This window comes from Parambassis ranga, chromosome 17 (genome assembly GCF_900634625.1).
Source record: "Parambassis ranga chromosome 17, fParRan2.1, whole genome shotgun sequence".
Taxonomy (NCBI): domain Eukaryota; kingdom Metazoa; phylum Chordata; class Actinopteri; family Ambassidae; genus Parambassis; species Parambassis ranga.
The window spans coordinates 16,797,582-16,812,829 of record NC_041037.1 but is presented as its reverse complement, the minus strand read 5'-3'; the positions used below and the strand labels follow the sequence as shown (position 1 = coordinate 16,812,829).

General features: G+C 39.3%; 1 protein-coding gene and 1 long non-coding RNA gene across 3 annotated transcripts in view; one reads left to right on the top strand and one right to left on the bottom strand.

Annotated features, from left to right (window-relative positions):
* Nucleotides 1–15,248, top strand: part of LOC114449360 (uncharacterized) — a 62,162-nt gene that overhangs the window by 46,304 nt on the left and 610 nt on the right. For both annotated transcript variants that reach the window (XR_003671986.1, XR_003671985.1), the window contains 4 exons: nucleotides 953–1,013; nucleotides 1,104–1,246; nucleotides 8,456–8,596; nucleotides 13,862–14,010. This is a non-coding gene — a long non-coding RNA (uncharacterized LOC114449360). The remainder of the gene's footprint in view (nucleotides 1–952; nucleotides 1,014–1,103; nucleotides 1,247–8,455; nucleotides 8,597–13,861; nucleotides 14,011–15,248) is intronic.
* LOC114449355 (myosin-7-like) lies at nucleotides 2,067–12,606 on the bottom strand. The gene is made up of 39 exons (XM_028426948.1): nucleotides 12,440–12,606; nucleotides 12,235–12,285; nucleotides 11,739–11,947; nucleotides 11,521–11,664; nucleotides 11,276–11,432; nucleotides 11,157–11,184; nucleotides 10,978–11,086; nucleotides 10,784–10,876; nucleotides 10,643–10,706; nucleotides 10,454–10,552; nucleotides 10,269–10,372; nucleotides 10,047–10,185; nucleotides 9,822–9,940; nucleotides 9,580–9,729; nucleotides 9,319–9,489; nucleotides 8,925–9,234; nucleotides 8,759–8,838; nucleotides 8,433–8,638; nucleotides 8,125–8,248; nucleotides 7,740–7,876; nucleotides 7,397–7,652; nucleotides 7,061–7,303; nucleotides 6,810–6,986; nucleotides 6,590–6,735; nucleotides 6,423–6,513; nucleotides 5,956–6,345; nucleotides 5,748–5,874; nucleotides 5,545–5,663; nucleotides 4,947–5,143; nucleotides 4,696–4,879; nucleotides 4,447–4,612; nucleotides 4,232–4,356; nucleotides 3,834–4,142; nucleotides 3,539–3,742; nucleotides 3,160–3,456; nucleotides 2,943–3,047; nucleotides 2,701–2,796; nucleotides 2,479–2,613; nucleotides 2,067–2,184 (listed from the first exon to the last, which is right to left on the bottom strand). The coding sequence occupies exons 3-39, from the start codon at nucleotides 11,937–11,939 to the stop codon at nucleotides 2,164–2,166; spliced, it is 5,823 nt and encodes a 1,940-aa protein (XP_028282749.1). The 5' UTR covers nucleotides 11,940–11,947; nucleotides 12,235–12,285; nucleotides 12,440–12,606; the 3' UTR covers nucleotides 2,067–2,163.

The window sequence follows — 15,248 nt, the reverse complement described above, 5'->3', positions numbered from 1 at the left end:
CTGACGATCCCATCTCATTCCTATATGTGTAACAGCACTGTGTCTCACACAAAGGTTGGTGGATGTGTCTGAAAGCCTGAAAAATCATAACAACCACAGTGATTGCACTTCAAATTATTGTACTTTTAGATGGCATAATGTTTACGTACTGTATTTAGTCTTGCAGAGTGTTGCACTAAAACAAATTCATATTGATGTGACCTATACACCTCTGTTATGCAGAGAGTGCCCTTGGCAAGCTCCTGTTGACATGGCATTGTTTTCTTCTCTTTATCCTTGAGTACAAAGATAACTTGTGAAATTCCTGCAGGCTGCCTTTGGGGGGCTTGGTGGTTCAGAGGATAGCTTGGGGACAGCTTGTGACGCAGCTTGGCAGAACATGTTTTTCTTTGTCATATAAAGTTACCATTTTAAAAAAATATAAATATGAGACTGCAGTCATGAGACAGGGCAAGAAGAATGAGACAAACAACACAAAAAGAATGCAAAACAGGAGATTTTTAAACAAAGTAACACAATGTTCTTGGCCTGTCACAAGATGTAAACATAAACTTAGTGTAAGCCATATTATGTGAATCCCATAAAATATTTTCTCCAGTAATTCAACTGGAAATTTCAATTCATTAGGTTTGCCCCCGCTTGTCTTTGCACTAGAATTTCCATTTACTTTACTTATCCCTCTGTCTATTCCAGGCTCTAGGAGAGCACTCATCCTTCCATTAATGGTCTCATTCCCAGCTGTCCACAGTCCTTGTGTCTTTGACTTTTACAATCACATGAGCACACAAAGGAAGGTGAGAGGCACCTTGCCTCACTTAAGTTAGAAACTGGAGCCAGCAAAGCTATTGGCAGTATTTGTACGCCGTTGTTGTGAAAGGTCAACTCTAAGGGGTGTTGAGTTCTGGTACAGGCTTACAGAACGTGTCCCCTTGTCTTCTCCTCACTCATGCAGACTATGGACCTCTGCTCATGCAGACAAGACAATGACCAGAACATGATGAAATAATGGAAAGGTACTGTTTTCCTTTTTGACATTTTTCAACTTCAACTGTTGCTTTTATTACCTATTTTAATTGTGTGTATCGTTTCTCTTTCTCTTCTAGTACACTATCTTTGAATAGTCCTGATTATGTGTTGTTAGGCACCTTTGCAAAGCACTCTTCTTTTCTGTGGCCCTGCCTTGCCTGGCTTTCAAAAGAGGATGCTTGTTTCCAGAGAAAGACTGTCCTCTGCTGCTGATACGAAGGTCAGTAGTTTTAACTATATCTGTTTTAATATATATTTTCTGTTGAAAGAATTATCAGCATTCATTGCTAATAGCTACCACTAATAACAGCATATGCCTGTGAATATGTACACTATATCCTGCCAAATCCAGTAGAGAATTATCCTCAAGAAACACTTTTATATATGAGGTGCATATTGCTTGGCAGTGCAGGTGTACAATGAGCAAATTCTGTTAACAGGTCTTTGGAGATGTGTGGTTGATGGTATCATGTCGTTGGTTTTGAATGTGTACTTTGAGTTGCCATATCACGCAGACTTTGCTGTGATTTTTTTTCAGCAAAGGCTTAGACCAGCCAAAGCCTTTTAAAACACTCCTTAACAGAATTTTCCCTGTTTTTTTTAATAGTGTATTAATGCTCAAAAGCTGCATTACTTGAATATCAATGAAAAGAGTGTAAGCCTTAATCACATATGTGAGTGTGCACAGATAAATATAGTACATATAGTAGCTGCCCTCTTAAACAAGGATGTCTGAGCACCCTCTACTGGTTATGTTATGTTTACTTTTTGCAACACCAGATTGAAGAGGTGGGAAAGAAAATTGGTTCATAGCAGCAGCAGGAGGTGAAACTGAACTTTTCCTTTTTTAACATATAGAGAAAATTTTACATTTAAAATAATGTTATTAAATTGTATAGTTGTGTTATATTGTACTAATATAACAATTTTAGTTGTGTTTATTACACAAATGAAACTTTATTTGATTTATTTTTTTTAAATATTCAATTTGTTATAAATCACTAGCTGTCAATAAAAAGTCCACAGGATTTTTTTAGATGCACATTAACTTTATTCTACTGAACAAAACATGCTTAGGGAGGCACCATGACTGAAGCAAAAGGTGTCTCATTTTCTTATGTCAGTGTTGACAGGACATCATTCTTCATCAAGTCCTTTCTAAAAAAACAAAAGAGAGTAGTAAGTATTGTTTTTCACTTCACTTTCACTGCCCCTGTTCCAAACACTGTAATAACAGCAGATTTACTTTTACAGTGAGACACTGATTCCTTTTTCTTTATGTTTTTGATGCTGTAAGACTGACATTGAGGCTTCAGTTTTAATGGTTTACAGATTACAAGTCTCACAAGATGATTTTGATTATTTTTGTCTTGGCTTTCTGTCAACATGGCTGCTACCAGGGTTCTCATATTTATGACTACCACATTTTAAAAAAAGAATAAACATACAAACCTTTGACCCCACATCGCGGCTCTTGACACGCAGCTTGTTGACCTGAGACTCAGCAATGTCAGCTCTCTCCTCAGCTTCATCAAGCTCATGCTGAATCTTGCGGAACTTGGTAAGATTATTGTTTGCCTGTTCCTCCTAAATGACAGAAACACCACATTGTTTGCTGAGATGAAACTAATTTTTAGTGGTCAGATATGGGCTGTATTAATTAACAGTACTTACAGCTTCCTCTGCTGACTTTTTGTAGGATTTGACCTTCAGCTGCAGCTTGTCCACCAGATCTTGGAGACGTGCCAAATTTTTACGGTCTTCTTCAGTCTGGATAGTACAACAACAAAATAGGGTACACAGATTTTGTCTAAAATTTTATATATATATATATATATATATATATATATATATATATATATATATATATATATATATATATATATAAGTATAGAGATTAATTGATTAATCATTACCTGGTAAGTGAGCTCCTTGATACGTCTTTCATACTTTCTCACTCCCTTTACAGCATCGCTGGCCTTTCTCTGTTCATTTTCCACTTCATTTTCAAGTTCCCGGACCTGCAGGATTCAAAGAGAAAATTCAGCCAGCATCTCTCTATTTCACATAGAGCAGATACTGCTTTTCATTTTTTAACAGGTTGCATGAGTCAAAGAGACAACTTATGCTCACCCTGGCCTCGAGCTTCTGCACCTGCTTCTTGCCTCCCTTCATGGCGATCTGTTCAGCTTCATCCAGACGGTGCTGCAGGTCCTTGATGGTTTGCTCCATGTTCTTCTTCATACGCTCCAGGTGGGCGCTGGTGTCCTGCTCCTTCTTCAGCTCCTCTGCCATCATGGCAGCATCAGTAATGGCCTTCTTGGCCTTCTCTTCAGCATTTCTGCATTCCTGCACTGCATCCTCTACTTCAGTTTGAAGCTGGGATGTATCGGCCTCCAGCTTCTTCTTCTGGTTTATCAGGCTGGTGTTCTGTTTTTTATGTAAATAGTATCATATTTCCTCTGTTGAAACAAGCAACTTCTGACATGGCATTTAGATGAACATCTCTTACCTGTGAGTGCAGTAGCTGCACCCTCTCACTAACATCCAGCAGCTCTTGCTCAGCAAGTTTGCGGCTTCTCTCAGTTTGCTCCACAGCAGCCCTCAGCTCCTCCAGTTCAGCCTGAAGCAGGTTGTTGCGTCTCTCAACAATAGCAATGTTTTCCTTCAAATCATCATTGGCTCTCAGAGACTCATCAAGTTGAAGTTGCGCATCCTTGAAAATGAAAACCCAAAAGACTTTATTCAAATGTGTGTATTATAGCATAACGAACATAAAAATAATTATTTTTGCAGATCCTTCAGACCTTCAGATGGGCATGGACAGACTTGAGCTGTTTCTGGGCCTCAGCTGCCAGTCTGTTGGCCTGGTTGAGCTGGATCTCCATCTCATTGAGGTCTCCTTCCATCTTCTTCTTCAAGCGGAGGGCCTCATTCCTGCTACGAGTCTCAGCCTCAAGAGAGCTCTGAAGAGTGTCCACAATTCGCTGTTGGTTTCTCTTTGCTTGCTCCATCTCTTCATCTTTCTCTGCAAGCTTGCGCTCAATGTCTGCCTTAACTTGGTTGAACTCAAGCTGGACACGGAGAATCTTCCCTTCCTCATGCTCCAGAGAGGCCTGTCATAAATTAAAACATTAACATTAAAATACTGTACAACTACTACCAGTGTTCAGGTTCAGTCACCTTTTGTGGATTACTTTCTTACCTCTGCTTCCTCCAGAGCTGTCTGTATCTCAGACTTCTCTTGTTCCAACTGTTTTCGAATCTTCTCGAGTTCATGAATATTCTTTCCGCTCTCACCAATTTGTTCAGTGAGGTCAGAAATTTCCTCTGAGAAGAAAAATGTGACATTTTTATTAAAATTTTATTAGTAATTCCTCCAGATGCTGCAGTTGTGGTGTACATTGTTGTTACCCTTACCTTGCAGATTCTTATTCTCTCTCTTCATGGTCTCCAGATGTTCAAGCGATTCCTCATAGGAGTTTTTCAGTTTGAAGAGCTCAGTGCTCAGAGACCTAGCTTCTTTCTGAGCACTCTCCAGCTCAGTCTGAGACTCCTCATATTTCTGCTTCCATTCTGCCAAGACCTGAAATGTGTATGGTTAAGAATATTTTACTCTAATTCTTCATCTTAAAGAGAAAAGGTGCTGTTTATTTTTTCACATTCTACCTTATCAAAGTTTCTTTGCTTCTTGTCTAGAGCAGCAGCGGCAGCATTTGACCTCTCTACATCCACCATGAGATCTTCAATCTCATTCTGCAGTCTGTGTTTGGTCTTCTCCAGAGAGGAACATTTAGCATTCACTGCTTCAACAGCCTCCTCAGCCTCCTGCAGACGCTGAGCCAGCTTCTTCCTGGATTAAGAAAGATATGTATTCAAATGTTTCTGAAATGTTTCAGTTAAAAATGTTTTTTACCCACTTTGCCTCTTCCAGTTCCTCAGTCCTCTGGATAGCATCAGTTTCGTACTTAGTTCTCCACTGAGCTACCTCAGAGTTGGCCTTGGACATGCTGCGCTGCAGTTCACCCTTGGCCTCCTGCTCCTCCTCATACTGCTCTCTGAGCAGGTCACAGTCATGACGAGCAGACTGCACTGCATGGGCTAATGCATTCTTGGCCTAACAGAAAATTACATAGGTTTGCATACACTTCTTGCCAGGCTTATCAGTAGTCAGAGCAAGAATGTTTTTTTGTGGCTTAGTGGTTGTACACCTTTCAAAGGAAACAGTTTTCATGTTGCTCTAATTCTAGGACATATCCTAATGTTTCCAGAATCTGTTTAGTTGAATCTTCTAGTATTTAGTAGGGCATCAGATTAATTTGAAGTTGGTTCATGTTCCCACCTCAAACTCCTCCGGAAATAGTATGGAATCTTCTCACAATCATCTCAAATTAGGTGTTTTGATCTGCACCCAAAGATGATTGCTATGTTCCAACCCAAAACAAACCACTGGAAGGGGTCAAATACACTATGGTTTACTTCAAATGTACAGAATGCTGGAGGAAGCACATTTGTTACCTTGACTTCTTCCTCTAGTTGTCTTTTAAGGTCTTCAATTTGTTGAGTGTAGGACTGTTTTCCTCTGGTGAGTTGAGATACCAGGGAGTTCTTCTCCTCAAGCTGCCTTGCAAGTTCACCTAATTTATTTAGATTTAAAAGATTAGTTTATTTTTTACTTTTCCATGAATGGAATATGATGCTGAAATAAGTCAAAAGCATACCATTCTCAGTTTGAAGCTTTGCTTTCTGCATGGTGAAGTCATTGATGGTACGCTGTCCCTCTTCTGACTTTGTTTTATATTCATTCATCTGGTCTTCCAGAGATCTGCACATTTTCTCCAAGTTGTTCTGGACACACATGAATAGCATGACATATACACTGCCATAATTAGGTAAAATGTTCATCAACCTGTCAGTAGAAAAAGTTACCTTGGACTTAACAATCTGCTCCATGTTGGAGACCACATCATCCAGCTCCAGTCTGAGCTCACTCTTCTCCTTCTCCAGTTTCTGCTTGACTCTCTGCAGATTGTCTATCTGCTCTCCCAGGTCAGCAACACTGTCAGCTTGTTTCTTCCTGAGTGTGGCAGCAGTGGCTTCATGCTGCAGAGTGGCCTCTTCAAGGTCTCTGCGGAGTTTCTGGAACTCAGCCTCCCTCTTCTTGTTCATCTCAATCTGGGCAGCTGTTGCTCCTCCAGCCTCCTCCAGCCTCTCACTGATCTCCTCCAGTTCTCTGGACAGGTCTGCTCTCTGCTTCTCCACCTTGGCTCGCGCAGCTCTCTCTGCTTCAAGCTCTTCTTCCAGCTCCTCAATGCGGGCCTAGACCAAAATCAAAGGTAGCTGAATATCGCATCCCCACACAAGTTATTGTTCCTCTTCATCTTATGTAAGATTACCTGCAGCTCCTTCAGTTTCTTCTGGAGCTGGGCGCTCATTGCCTGTTCATCTTCTATCTTTCCATTCAGTTGACTGATTTCAAAATCTTTCCTGTGGATAAAGAGCATTAATCAATCTGCTAGTTTAAAATATATTTGTACTGGTAAAAAGGCACTTGTCATATTACTTTTTCAGCCTCTCTTCGAGTTGCTGCTTGTCATTTTCTAGGTCCATGATACTTTCTTGAGCTAACTTAAGGTCTCCTTCAAGCTTCCTCTTTGCTCTCTCAAGGTCCATTCGTACTTTCTTTTCTTGCTCCAGTGACCCTTCAAGCTGTGAGCAGCAATAAATAACTCATTAGGGTTCGCAATTCTTTACTCAAAGTCTACTTATATCTTCGGTCTTACATCATCCACTTGCTGTTCCAGCTTAGCCTTGGCCTTGGTTAGAGTGTTGACTTTGTCTTCTTCACTCTGCAGGTCATCCAGTGTTTGCTGATGAGCTTCCTGTAAGGCTTTCTTTTCCTTGGTCAACTTGGCAATGATTTCATCCAAAGCAGCCATCTCCTCAGTCAGGTTCTTTACCTATGACCAGAACAGAATGTGTCAATTTGAAGTTTGAACAGAGTTCATGCAACAGTAATAAGTGTTTGTCATACCTTGTTCTCAGTGGCATGCTTCTCTTTCTCCACTTTAGCCAGAGTTAACTCTAAGTCATCAATGTCCTTCTTCAGCTCAGAGCACTCATCCTCCAGCTTCCTCTTCTTAGCAGTCAGTTCAGCATTCATCTCCTCTTCATCCTCCAGTCTTTCTGTAAGCTCTTTGATTTTGGCCTCCAGCTGAATCTTGCTCTTGATCAGCCCCTCACATCTTTCCTCAGCATCACAGAGATTATCTTGTTCCTGTCATTGAACATAAAAAGCACATACATATATGGAGACATGCTCAGTGCAAATATACTGTATATGTTGAATGTAATTAAATAAGAAACATACAGCTTGCACTTGGAGCTGCAGGTCATTCTTCTCTTGGAGAAGAGTGACCATTTTCTCCTCTAGTTCTTTTCTACGGGCTTCAGATTTTGCATAAGCCTCTTTGAGTTTGGTAAACTCTTCCTTCATGTTGGCCATTTCTTTTTCAGTTTCTGCTGACTTCAGCAGAGGTTTTATCTTGAAGTACATCTTCATCCAAGGCCAATTCTTGACCCCCATAAAGGAACGGATGTTCCACTGGATCACCAGAAGTGCGTCTCTATAAACAAGAATTTCATCATCTTTTTTCTTTGTTCATTGAAAGATGTAGCATGTTTTAGTACTTTGGTATCAAATGAGAGAGTACCTGCGTTCTACAATTTTCTGGAATTCAATTCTTGCTAGAACACCTCGAGATCTGGCCTGGATCCTGGTGATGATTAGAGCCAAACGGTCATCTCGCATCTCCTCCAGCAGACCCAGCAACCCAGCTTTGAAGAATACCTGATCATTTAGATAAAATTAGTGGTAGTATTTTTTGATTCTATGTGTTTTGTTTCTATCAACTCTATTACAAATTAGTATGTAAAGAGTTTGCAAACCTAATGCAAAATCACATTTGCTGTTATATATAGACATGTGGTCAATTGAAAAAATAAACACACATCATCCTGCATTGCTCCTTTTTAACCTATCCACAAATTCATATAGTTTATATGGGATCTGCCACAATTTATGTAATCAACACTTACCTTGGTATGCCCTAGTTTGTACTGGTTGTGGTCTATATCCAAAGAGCCCAAAAGTTTCTCTGAAGCTTTCTTGTTATCGATGAACTGACCTTCTGGTATTGCACTTGGATTTAAAATGCGGTATCTGTAATGAAAGTTTGAAAGTAATTTCACATCTGTTATGACATAAAATGTAAAACTATTATACAACCACCCAACAAACTAAATCAAGAGGTATCTTTGACTTCAAGCAAATATTATGTGAGAAGTTTGAAACTAAAAAATGTGTATCATAAATTTTGCAAACATATTTAACAGATGTCTGACACCTCTGCTTGAAATCTCCATAAAGGATCCTGTTGGGGAAGCCCTTTCTGCAAATCCTGATGCCTTCCAGCACACCGTTACAGCGCAGCTGGTGCATCACCAGAGGGTTCTCCATGGCCCCAGGAGTCTTGGTCTCATTGGGGATGATGCAACGTACAAAGTGAGGGTGAGTGGACCTTAAGTTGGTCATCAGCTTGTTCAGGTTCTCCTGAAAATACACCAGATGACACACATGATTTCTAAGTTCCATTGGAACATTTAATATGACACAAAGATTTCCATAGGCTAATATATCACTTAATAACTTAGTAAGCTATATTGATCTTACCCTGTGTAAAGCTGATACAGTTTGGAAGGATGAACCTTTCTTCTTTTTTTCTTTTCCACCTTTCCCACCAGATTCCTGAACTAAACAAGAACATAAAAAAAGTCATACACAATTTTGAATATACATTTACTTGAACTATGATGGTATGCCCCCTTTAAAGCCAAACCTGAATCAGCTCCAGCATAATTTGCAAAGAGATTAGCAAGCAGTTTGAGGTTAGACTTCTGGTACAGTGCCACGACGGTCTCGTTTAGAGGATCCTTGTTCTTCACCAGCCAGTTGTTGATATTATAATCAACAGTTCCAGCATAGTGAACCAGGGAGAAATGGGCCTCTGCTTTTCCTTTGACAACTCTGGGCTTCTGGAAGTTTGCGGACTTTCCCAGGTGGTTGTCATAAAGCTTAGCTTTAAAGGTGGCATCACTGGCTTTGGGAAACATGCACTCCTCTTCAAGGATGGACATGATACCCATGGGCTGAGGGAAAGAAATATGAGAGATCTTAGGAAAATAATGTTTTATTCATTTTATTTGGCCCGGCTATCAATTTAAGTTTCTCACCTTTTCAATGAGATCAATGCAGGCCTGCAGGTCCATGCCAAAATCAATGAAAGTCCATTCAATGCCCTCTTTCTTGTACTCTTCCTGCTCCAGCACAAACATGTGGTGGTTGAAAAACTGTTGCAGTTTCTCATTGGTGAAGTTGATGCAGAGCTGCTCAAAGGTGTTGAACTGTGAAGAAGTGAAATGTATCAGTATATCTGCCCAGCCCTCTTATTCTGAAAGAATTCTGTTTTAATGTATTTTAATTAGATCTCTTACATCAAAGATCTCAAAGCCAGCAATGTCCAGCACACCAATGAAGTACTGGCGAGGCTGCTTGGTGTCCAGGGACTGGTTGATTCTCATTACCATCCACAGGAACATCTTTTCATACACTGACTTAGACAGCGCACCAACAGCATAATACACCTTGGAAGGAAATGCATTTAAACACATTTTTATGTATCTTTTTTGTGCATTTGTGTTTTTTGGAATAAAAGTAAAATTTTCTCTTCTCTTACCTGGGCAACATTTTGTCCCTTGGTGACCCACTCGTTCCCTACTTTGACTCTTGGGTGACAGAGACCTTTGATGAGGTCAGCAGAGTTCAGGCCCATCAGATAAGCTACTTTGTCAGCATCTGAGGAGAAATGGAGGTATTAATGGAGGTGATCAGAAAGTGCCAAGGTCCCCAATATTTATTTGTACTTGACTTCCTCTGCTGTTGTTCAACAATCATCTCTTACCCTCAGTGCCATCAGCCTCAGCCTGCTCTTCTCTCTGCTTCTGTTTAAACTTCATGTTACCATAGTGCATGATGGCACCAGTCAACTTGTAGATACTGTTCTTCTCTTCTTGAGTGAAGCCCAGCACATCAAAGGCTTCCTAAATGAAATTAAAAAAAATAGGTATTTCCATAATTTGTGACTGGCTGATGTTTATCTATAGTGATTTCGGATTCTGCTCACATCAGTGGCCATAAGCTCTTCAGAATCATTGATAGAGGCCACTGTTGTCTCTCCTTGAGAGATGAAGGCATAATCATATGGGTTGTTGGTGATGAGAAGCATTTCTAAGTGGAGAGATAAGATGAAAGTTATAAATATATCATATCATGTAAATGTAGGAATATTGTCTTTGTCAGTGAATATACCTAGGAGTTCAGGCTTTGCCTGAGACAAGATCTGGTAGAAAATGTGATAATCTCGCTCAGCTTTCAGCTGGAAGGTCACACGAGATTTTTCCAGAAGATCTGTTTAAGGAAATCAATTGTTGTGCTGTAAGAAGATATATTGATTGGAAAGTCTTGCTTCAACATTGTTAACAAAACATTATTACTTACATGTTTCAATATCAGCAGAGGCCAGTTTTCCTCTGTTGTCAAAATGAATGCGGATGAATTTACCCTAGAGTTAGAGGGCCACTCATTTTATTTCTGTTGATCATCTTAGAATTAGGATTTTGCACTCCTATAGACACTTACAAATCTGGATGAGTTGTCATTCCTGATGGTCTTGGCATTACCAAAGGCCTCCAGGGCAGGGTTAGCCTGGATGATTTGATCCTCCAGGGTGCCCTGATTATGTTATATAAACACAGTTTTAGGTAGACTGACAATATTAGAGAGGCTATGACAACAAAACATATGACAAATAGTAATGCAGATGTAATCCAAACCTTCTTTTCAGCTGCTGGATCTTTCTTCCCACTTGGGACAGCAGCAATACTGGCAAAGTACTGAATGACACGCTTGGTGTTGACAGTCTTTCCAGCTCCGGATTCTCCACTGAGCAGAGGACAGAACGTTTGAGTTCAGGGTTTATGACTTGTAACTTTTTGTTATCAGCGTAACTTACGTGATCAGGATAGACTGATTTTCTCTGTCTGTTAGCAAGAGATGATCATAATATCAGTGAAAGAATGGCATGACATCACACAGAAGGTTTGGATGATGAAGGGTAAAGGAGATTTATACCTGACAGCATGTACTGGTAGGCATTGTCAGAAATAGAGAAGATATGAGGAGGAGCTTCACTCCTCTTCTTTCCTCTATAGGCAACAACCACCTCCTGGTTGTAGACTGGCAGCCACTTGTAGGGGTTGACAGTCACACAGAACAGTCCAGAGTAGGTCTGACATGTCGAGAGAGACAACAAATATTTGATTTCAATGTTAGAATATAATTTCAGAGCAGAAAAATTTACAAATCAAGTAACATACGTAAATCATCCATGCTGCATAACGCTCTTTGAGGTTAAACAGCACAGCCGGCTCATGGAGGAAGGTGAACATCGCCATGTCTTCAATTTTATCAAACTTTGGCGGGTTCTGAGGGTGTACATCACACTCCTTCACTGTGACGGTCTGCAGAGAGAAGTGCACAACTGTCAAGATTTCCATTAGCTCACATTTGATTTAAACTGAAATATCACACTTACCTTTCCAAATTCAGTTTCAGCAGTGACTTTGTCTCCATCGCGACTACTTATGGTTGCTTTCACATATTCAACCTCAGGGTCAGGAACAAAGCACTCTTTTTTCATGTCGAACGGTCGAGTTTGGGCTTCTAGACGCTCCTTGTCTGACTTTCTCAGAAAAGAAGCTGCAGCCCCAAATTCTTTCATTGCAGCATCCCCCATTGTTCAACCTGTCATAATTATGACATGTTAAGTCTTTAATGATGACCATATTGTCAAAAAACATAAATGACTTTGTCAAAGATATCTTTTATAACAGAAAATACATTACTTCTTACTGCTAAATGTATCATCTAACAATTCAGTTTGCCTTAAAGAATTTTCCATGAAGTCAATGCAACACCCTTGCTGTAGAAGTTCCAAAAAGTCTTCAATGATGTCCTAATCATGTATGAATTTATTACAATCCTACAACACAACAAACATACATTAAAGCTTTTGGTCCAAGGGGTTTTACCTTGGATGGGTTGGATTCTAAAAGAAGACCAGAGTCAGTCAGGGTCTTGCTCTTCAAACCAGATGACATAGCAAAAGATCATTCCATTTTAGTGTCATTGCCATCACCATTTGTTTTCCCCAGACAATAACATGTTATGTTGGTCGTAAATATTAAGTTGCGTCAAATGTCTATCCCATACCACATATACAAATGCTTTACCTACCTTTGACTTTCAACCTTTAATCAAGAGAAGTGATGAGCCAGATGCTGACAGCAGCCCTCGCTCCACTAATAAAGGTTGTTTATCCACCAAATATGGGATGATTTTTTGGAGAAAGGGTGCACATTAAAAAGCTTCTCCTAATTGGGCAGGATGAACTGCTGCTATTTGTTGCTTTCACCTTGTGACAAACAAGGCTAGGACAATACATGGTACAAAGAAAGGGGAGGGTAAGAGGTGGGGTTCAGGGACAGGCTTAATATCAAGTGACTATTATTTTATTCATATAAATCATATCAGATCGGTTTGAATCATTTGTTTTTGTAGGTGTAGGTTAGGTTTACTCTTATTAGCACCACTTGATCCAGCGTCTCAAAAAAAAAATCAATAAGCCAGTTTAATGACTTATTAAGACTGATTTGTTGCTCAAACAGTGTGCTTTCAGAACAGATCTGAACTTGTTGCTCTTGTTAAGATTCCTAATTGAAAGATAAAGTTCAGCAAAGGTCAGTCATGTGAAGGGGTGTGTAGAAATCTCTAGAGACAATAAAGTGTTGCAGCTGTTGCTGAGGGAGAGCTAGGGTCAGGGACTTTAAATTTTGACTCCCCACTGTTCTGCCCTGCTAGGTCTACACCCTTTGTCTCATAGTGTCGCCATAGCATTGTTCCCTTTCCTTTGGCCTTGAGGACAAAGATAAACCTGTGAAATTCTTGTCTGGATTTTTTCTCGCTGAGGGGCTGCCTTTGAGGACAGTGATATAGCTGAACTGCAGTCTCTGATGTCATGATGGATAAAGGGTAACAGGTGCATGGCACTGAAAAGGCAGTCTGTCGAAATATCTTAAATCTAGGCTACATCTTGTTTTTTTAAGGTTTGATTTATTATAGGATTTAAGTATTTGATGGTGTCCCTTATGCAACAATATAATATATAAATTTGGGTTCCTATGGCAAAATAAGAATGACCTTATCAAGAGCTCTTGGAGTAAATTGGTGCGATGTGACTGTAGACCTTGTAAGACTAGATCAAAATTTGCTTTTACATTGTTGGACTTACTCTCATTCTCAGCTGTCTCCCTGTGGAAATCTTGATATGTTTTGTTCGCTGTTCCCGTCTTTCATCCCGTTCATGCTACATGACTCCTCTAAGGTACAGTCACTTGTTCTTTGATGGAAAGAACAAATGGTGTCACCTAAGTATGCTATTGCCTGCCAAATTATCCTACAGCATTTCTAAACATCACAGTCCTACGTGTTAAGTGGCTGACACACAGAAGCCTGCAACACAAAGGGGATTCACAACAGTTTGTCCAGTCTTAAAGGGTCAGCAGGAAGATAAACAAAGATAATTTTGTTAGGGCTAAAATAAGGATGACAAAGAACAGCCACATGCTCTTTATTTGTTGTCTTATAATCTCTCTGCAGATATCAAAAACCTTTGAAGGACGGGGCTTTGTAAGATCAAGGTCAGCATTTGGTGCCAAGGAAGGATCAAGATAGTATCCATCTCATTTATACTGAGAGTTAGAACTCTGCTCTTCAGTCTCTCCTTGGCACTGCTGCAGATGCATGAGGTAAGCTTGTCATAGATTTAGATTACAACAAATTTCTTGGGTACTACTGTGATCTTATGTCGTATTTGTTTAATCTTGATTTGAGCGTAAATATAATGTAATATCATTGATATCACAGAATGGGAAATATGTACTTCAGCTGTTTTCTACTGTCATGCATCACATGAGACTGAATTCATATGGTTTTTTTGGTAGCTTATTTTGTTTAACTACGGCTTACTCTGCTTGCTCTGACAATTGGTTATACTGTATATTTTGTATAATAATAAAATCTGTCCTCAAATCTGTAATTATTACTATTTAAACTTATAACTATTTAAAATCATTTACCTGTGTGTCAGCAACATGCAGCCAGAGATGTAATCTGTTCTTACTGTCAAGAGGAGGTGTAGTGGTAAAATGCTGGTTTTAGATATTGTTGTGTTATTCTTAATATTTAATACACCTCGAGGTCTCTACCCAGTCATACCAAATTTGTAAATATATAAATACTAATTCATAATATTAAAAGAGCTACTCTTTTTCCATCACAATAATGAAGAGCTTTGATACCTTCTCCTTTTTGGTTTAGATCAAATTTAATATTTGTTTTTCCACAGTGACTGATATATCTTTTGAAAAGACATGATTTAATAATAGCACTTCATGGTAAAATTAAATCTTAGTCTCATATTGTTAGGAATTATTTTTTAGACTTCTGTCAATACTTTGACACGGGGCATAATGAGTCAACATATAAGCCCCTTTACAATGAATAACCTTTATTAGACAATGCTTTGACTGGTTTCAACCACTTGGGGGTTTAGAAATCCATTACAGTTTTAGTAAAATTAGACATTTAATCTGTCATAGTATTATACAAAGATGCTGTTTTAAGCATGTTTTGCTTAAACAGCATGTGGACCAGCATGAGAATTTTAGGTTGAATGTTTTTCTTCCTCTTAAAGGCTTTTGTTGAAAGACATTTTAACACTGATAATATGACGGGAAAGTTGCTTATACTTAATATCTCCATGTAAACCAGTAAGAGTCATGGGTGTGTTTATCAAAAGTCCATTGGGATGACACATCTTAACATTACACCTGTTTACAGGAAGTGTTGAACAGTGTGGTAAGATTTTATCCTTTCGTGTCTTCATTGACCAGATAAATAATAAATGTGAATGCATTATCTGACAGGTGTGTCTTCTGCTTTTGTAAAAGTTAATGTGGAGCATTCTGCCTAATAAAGGAGGACT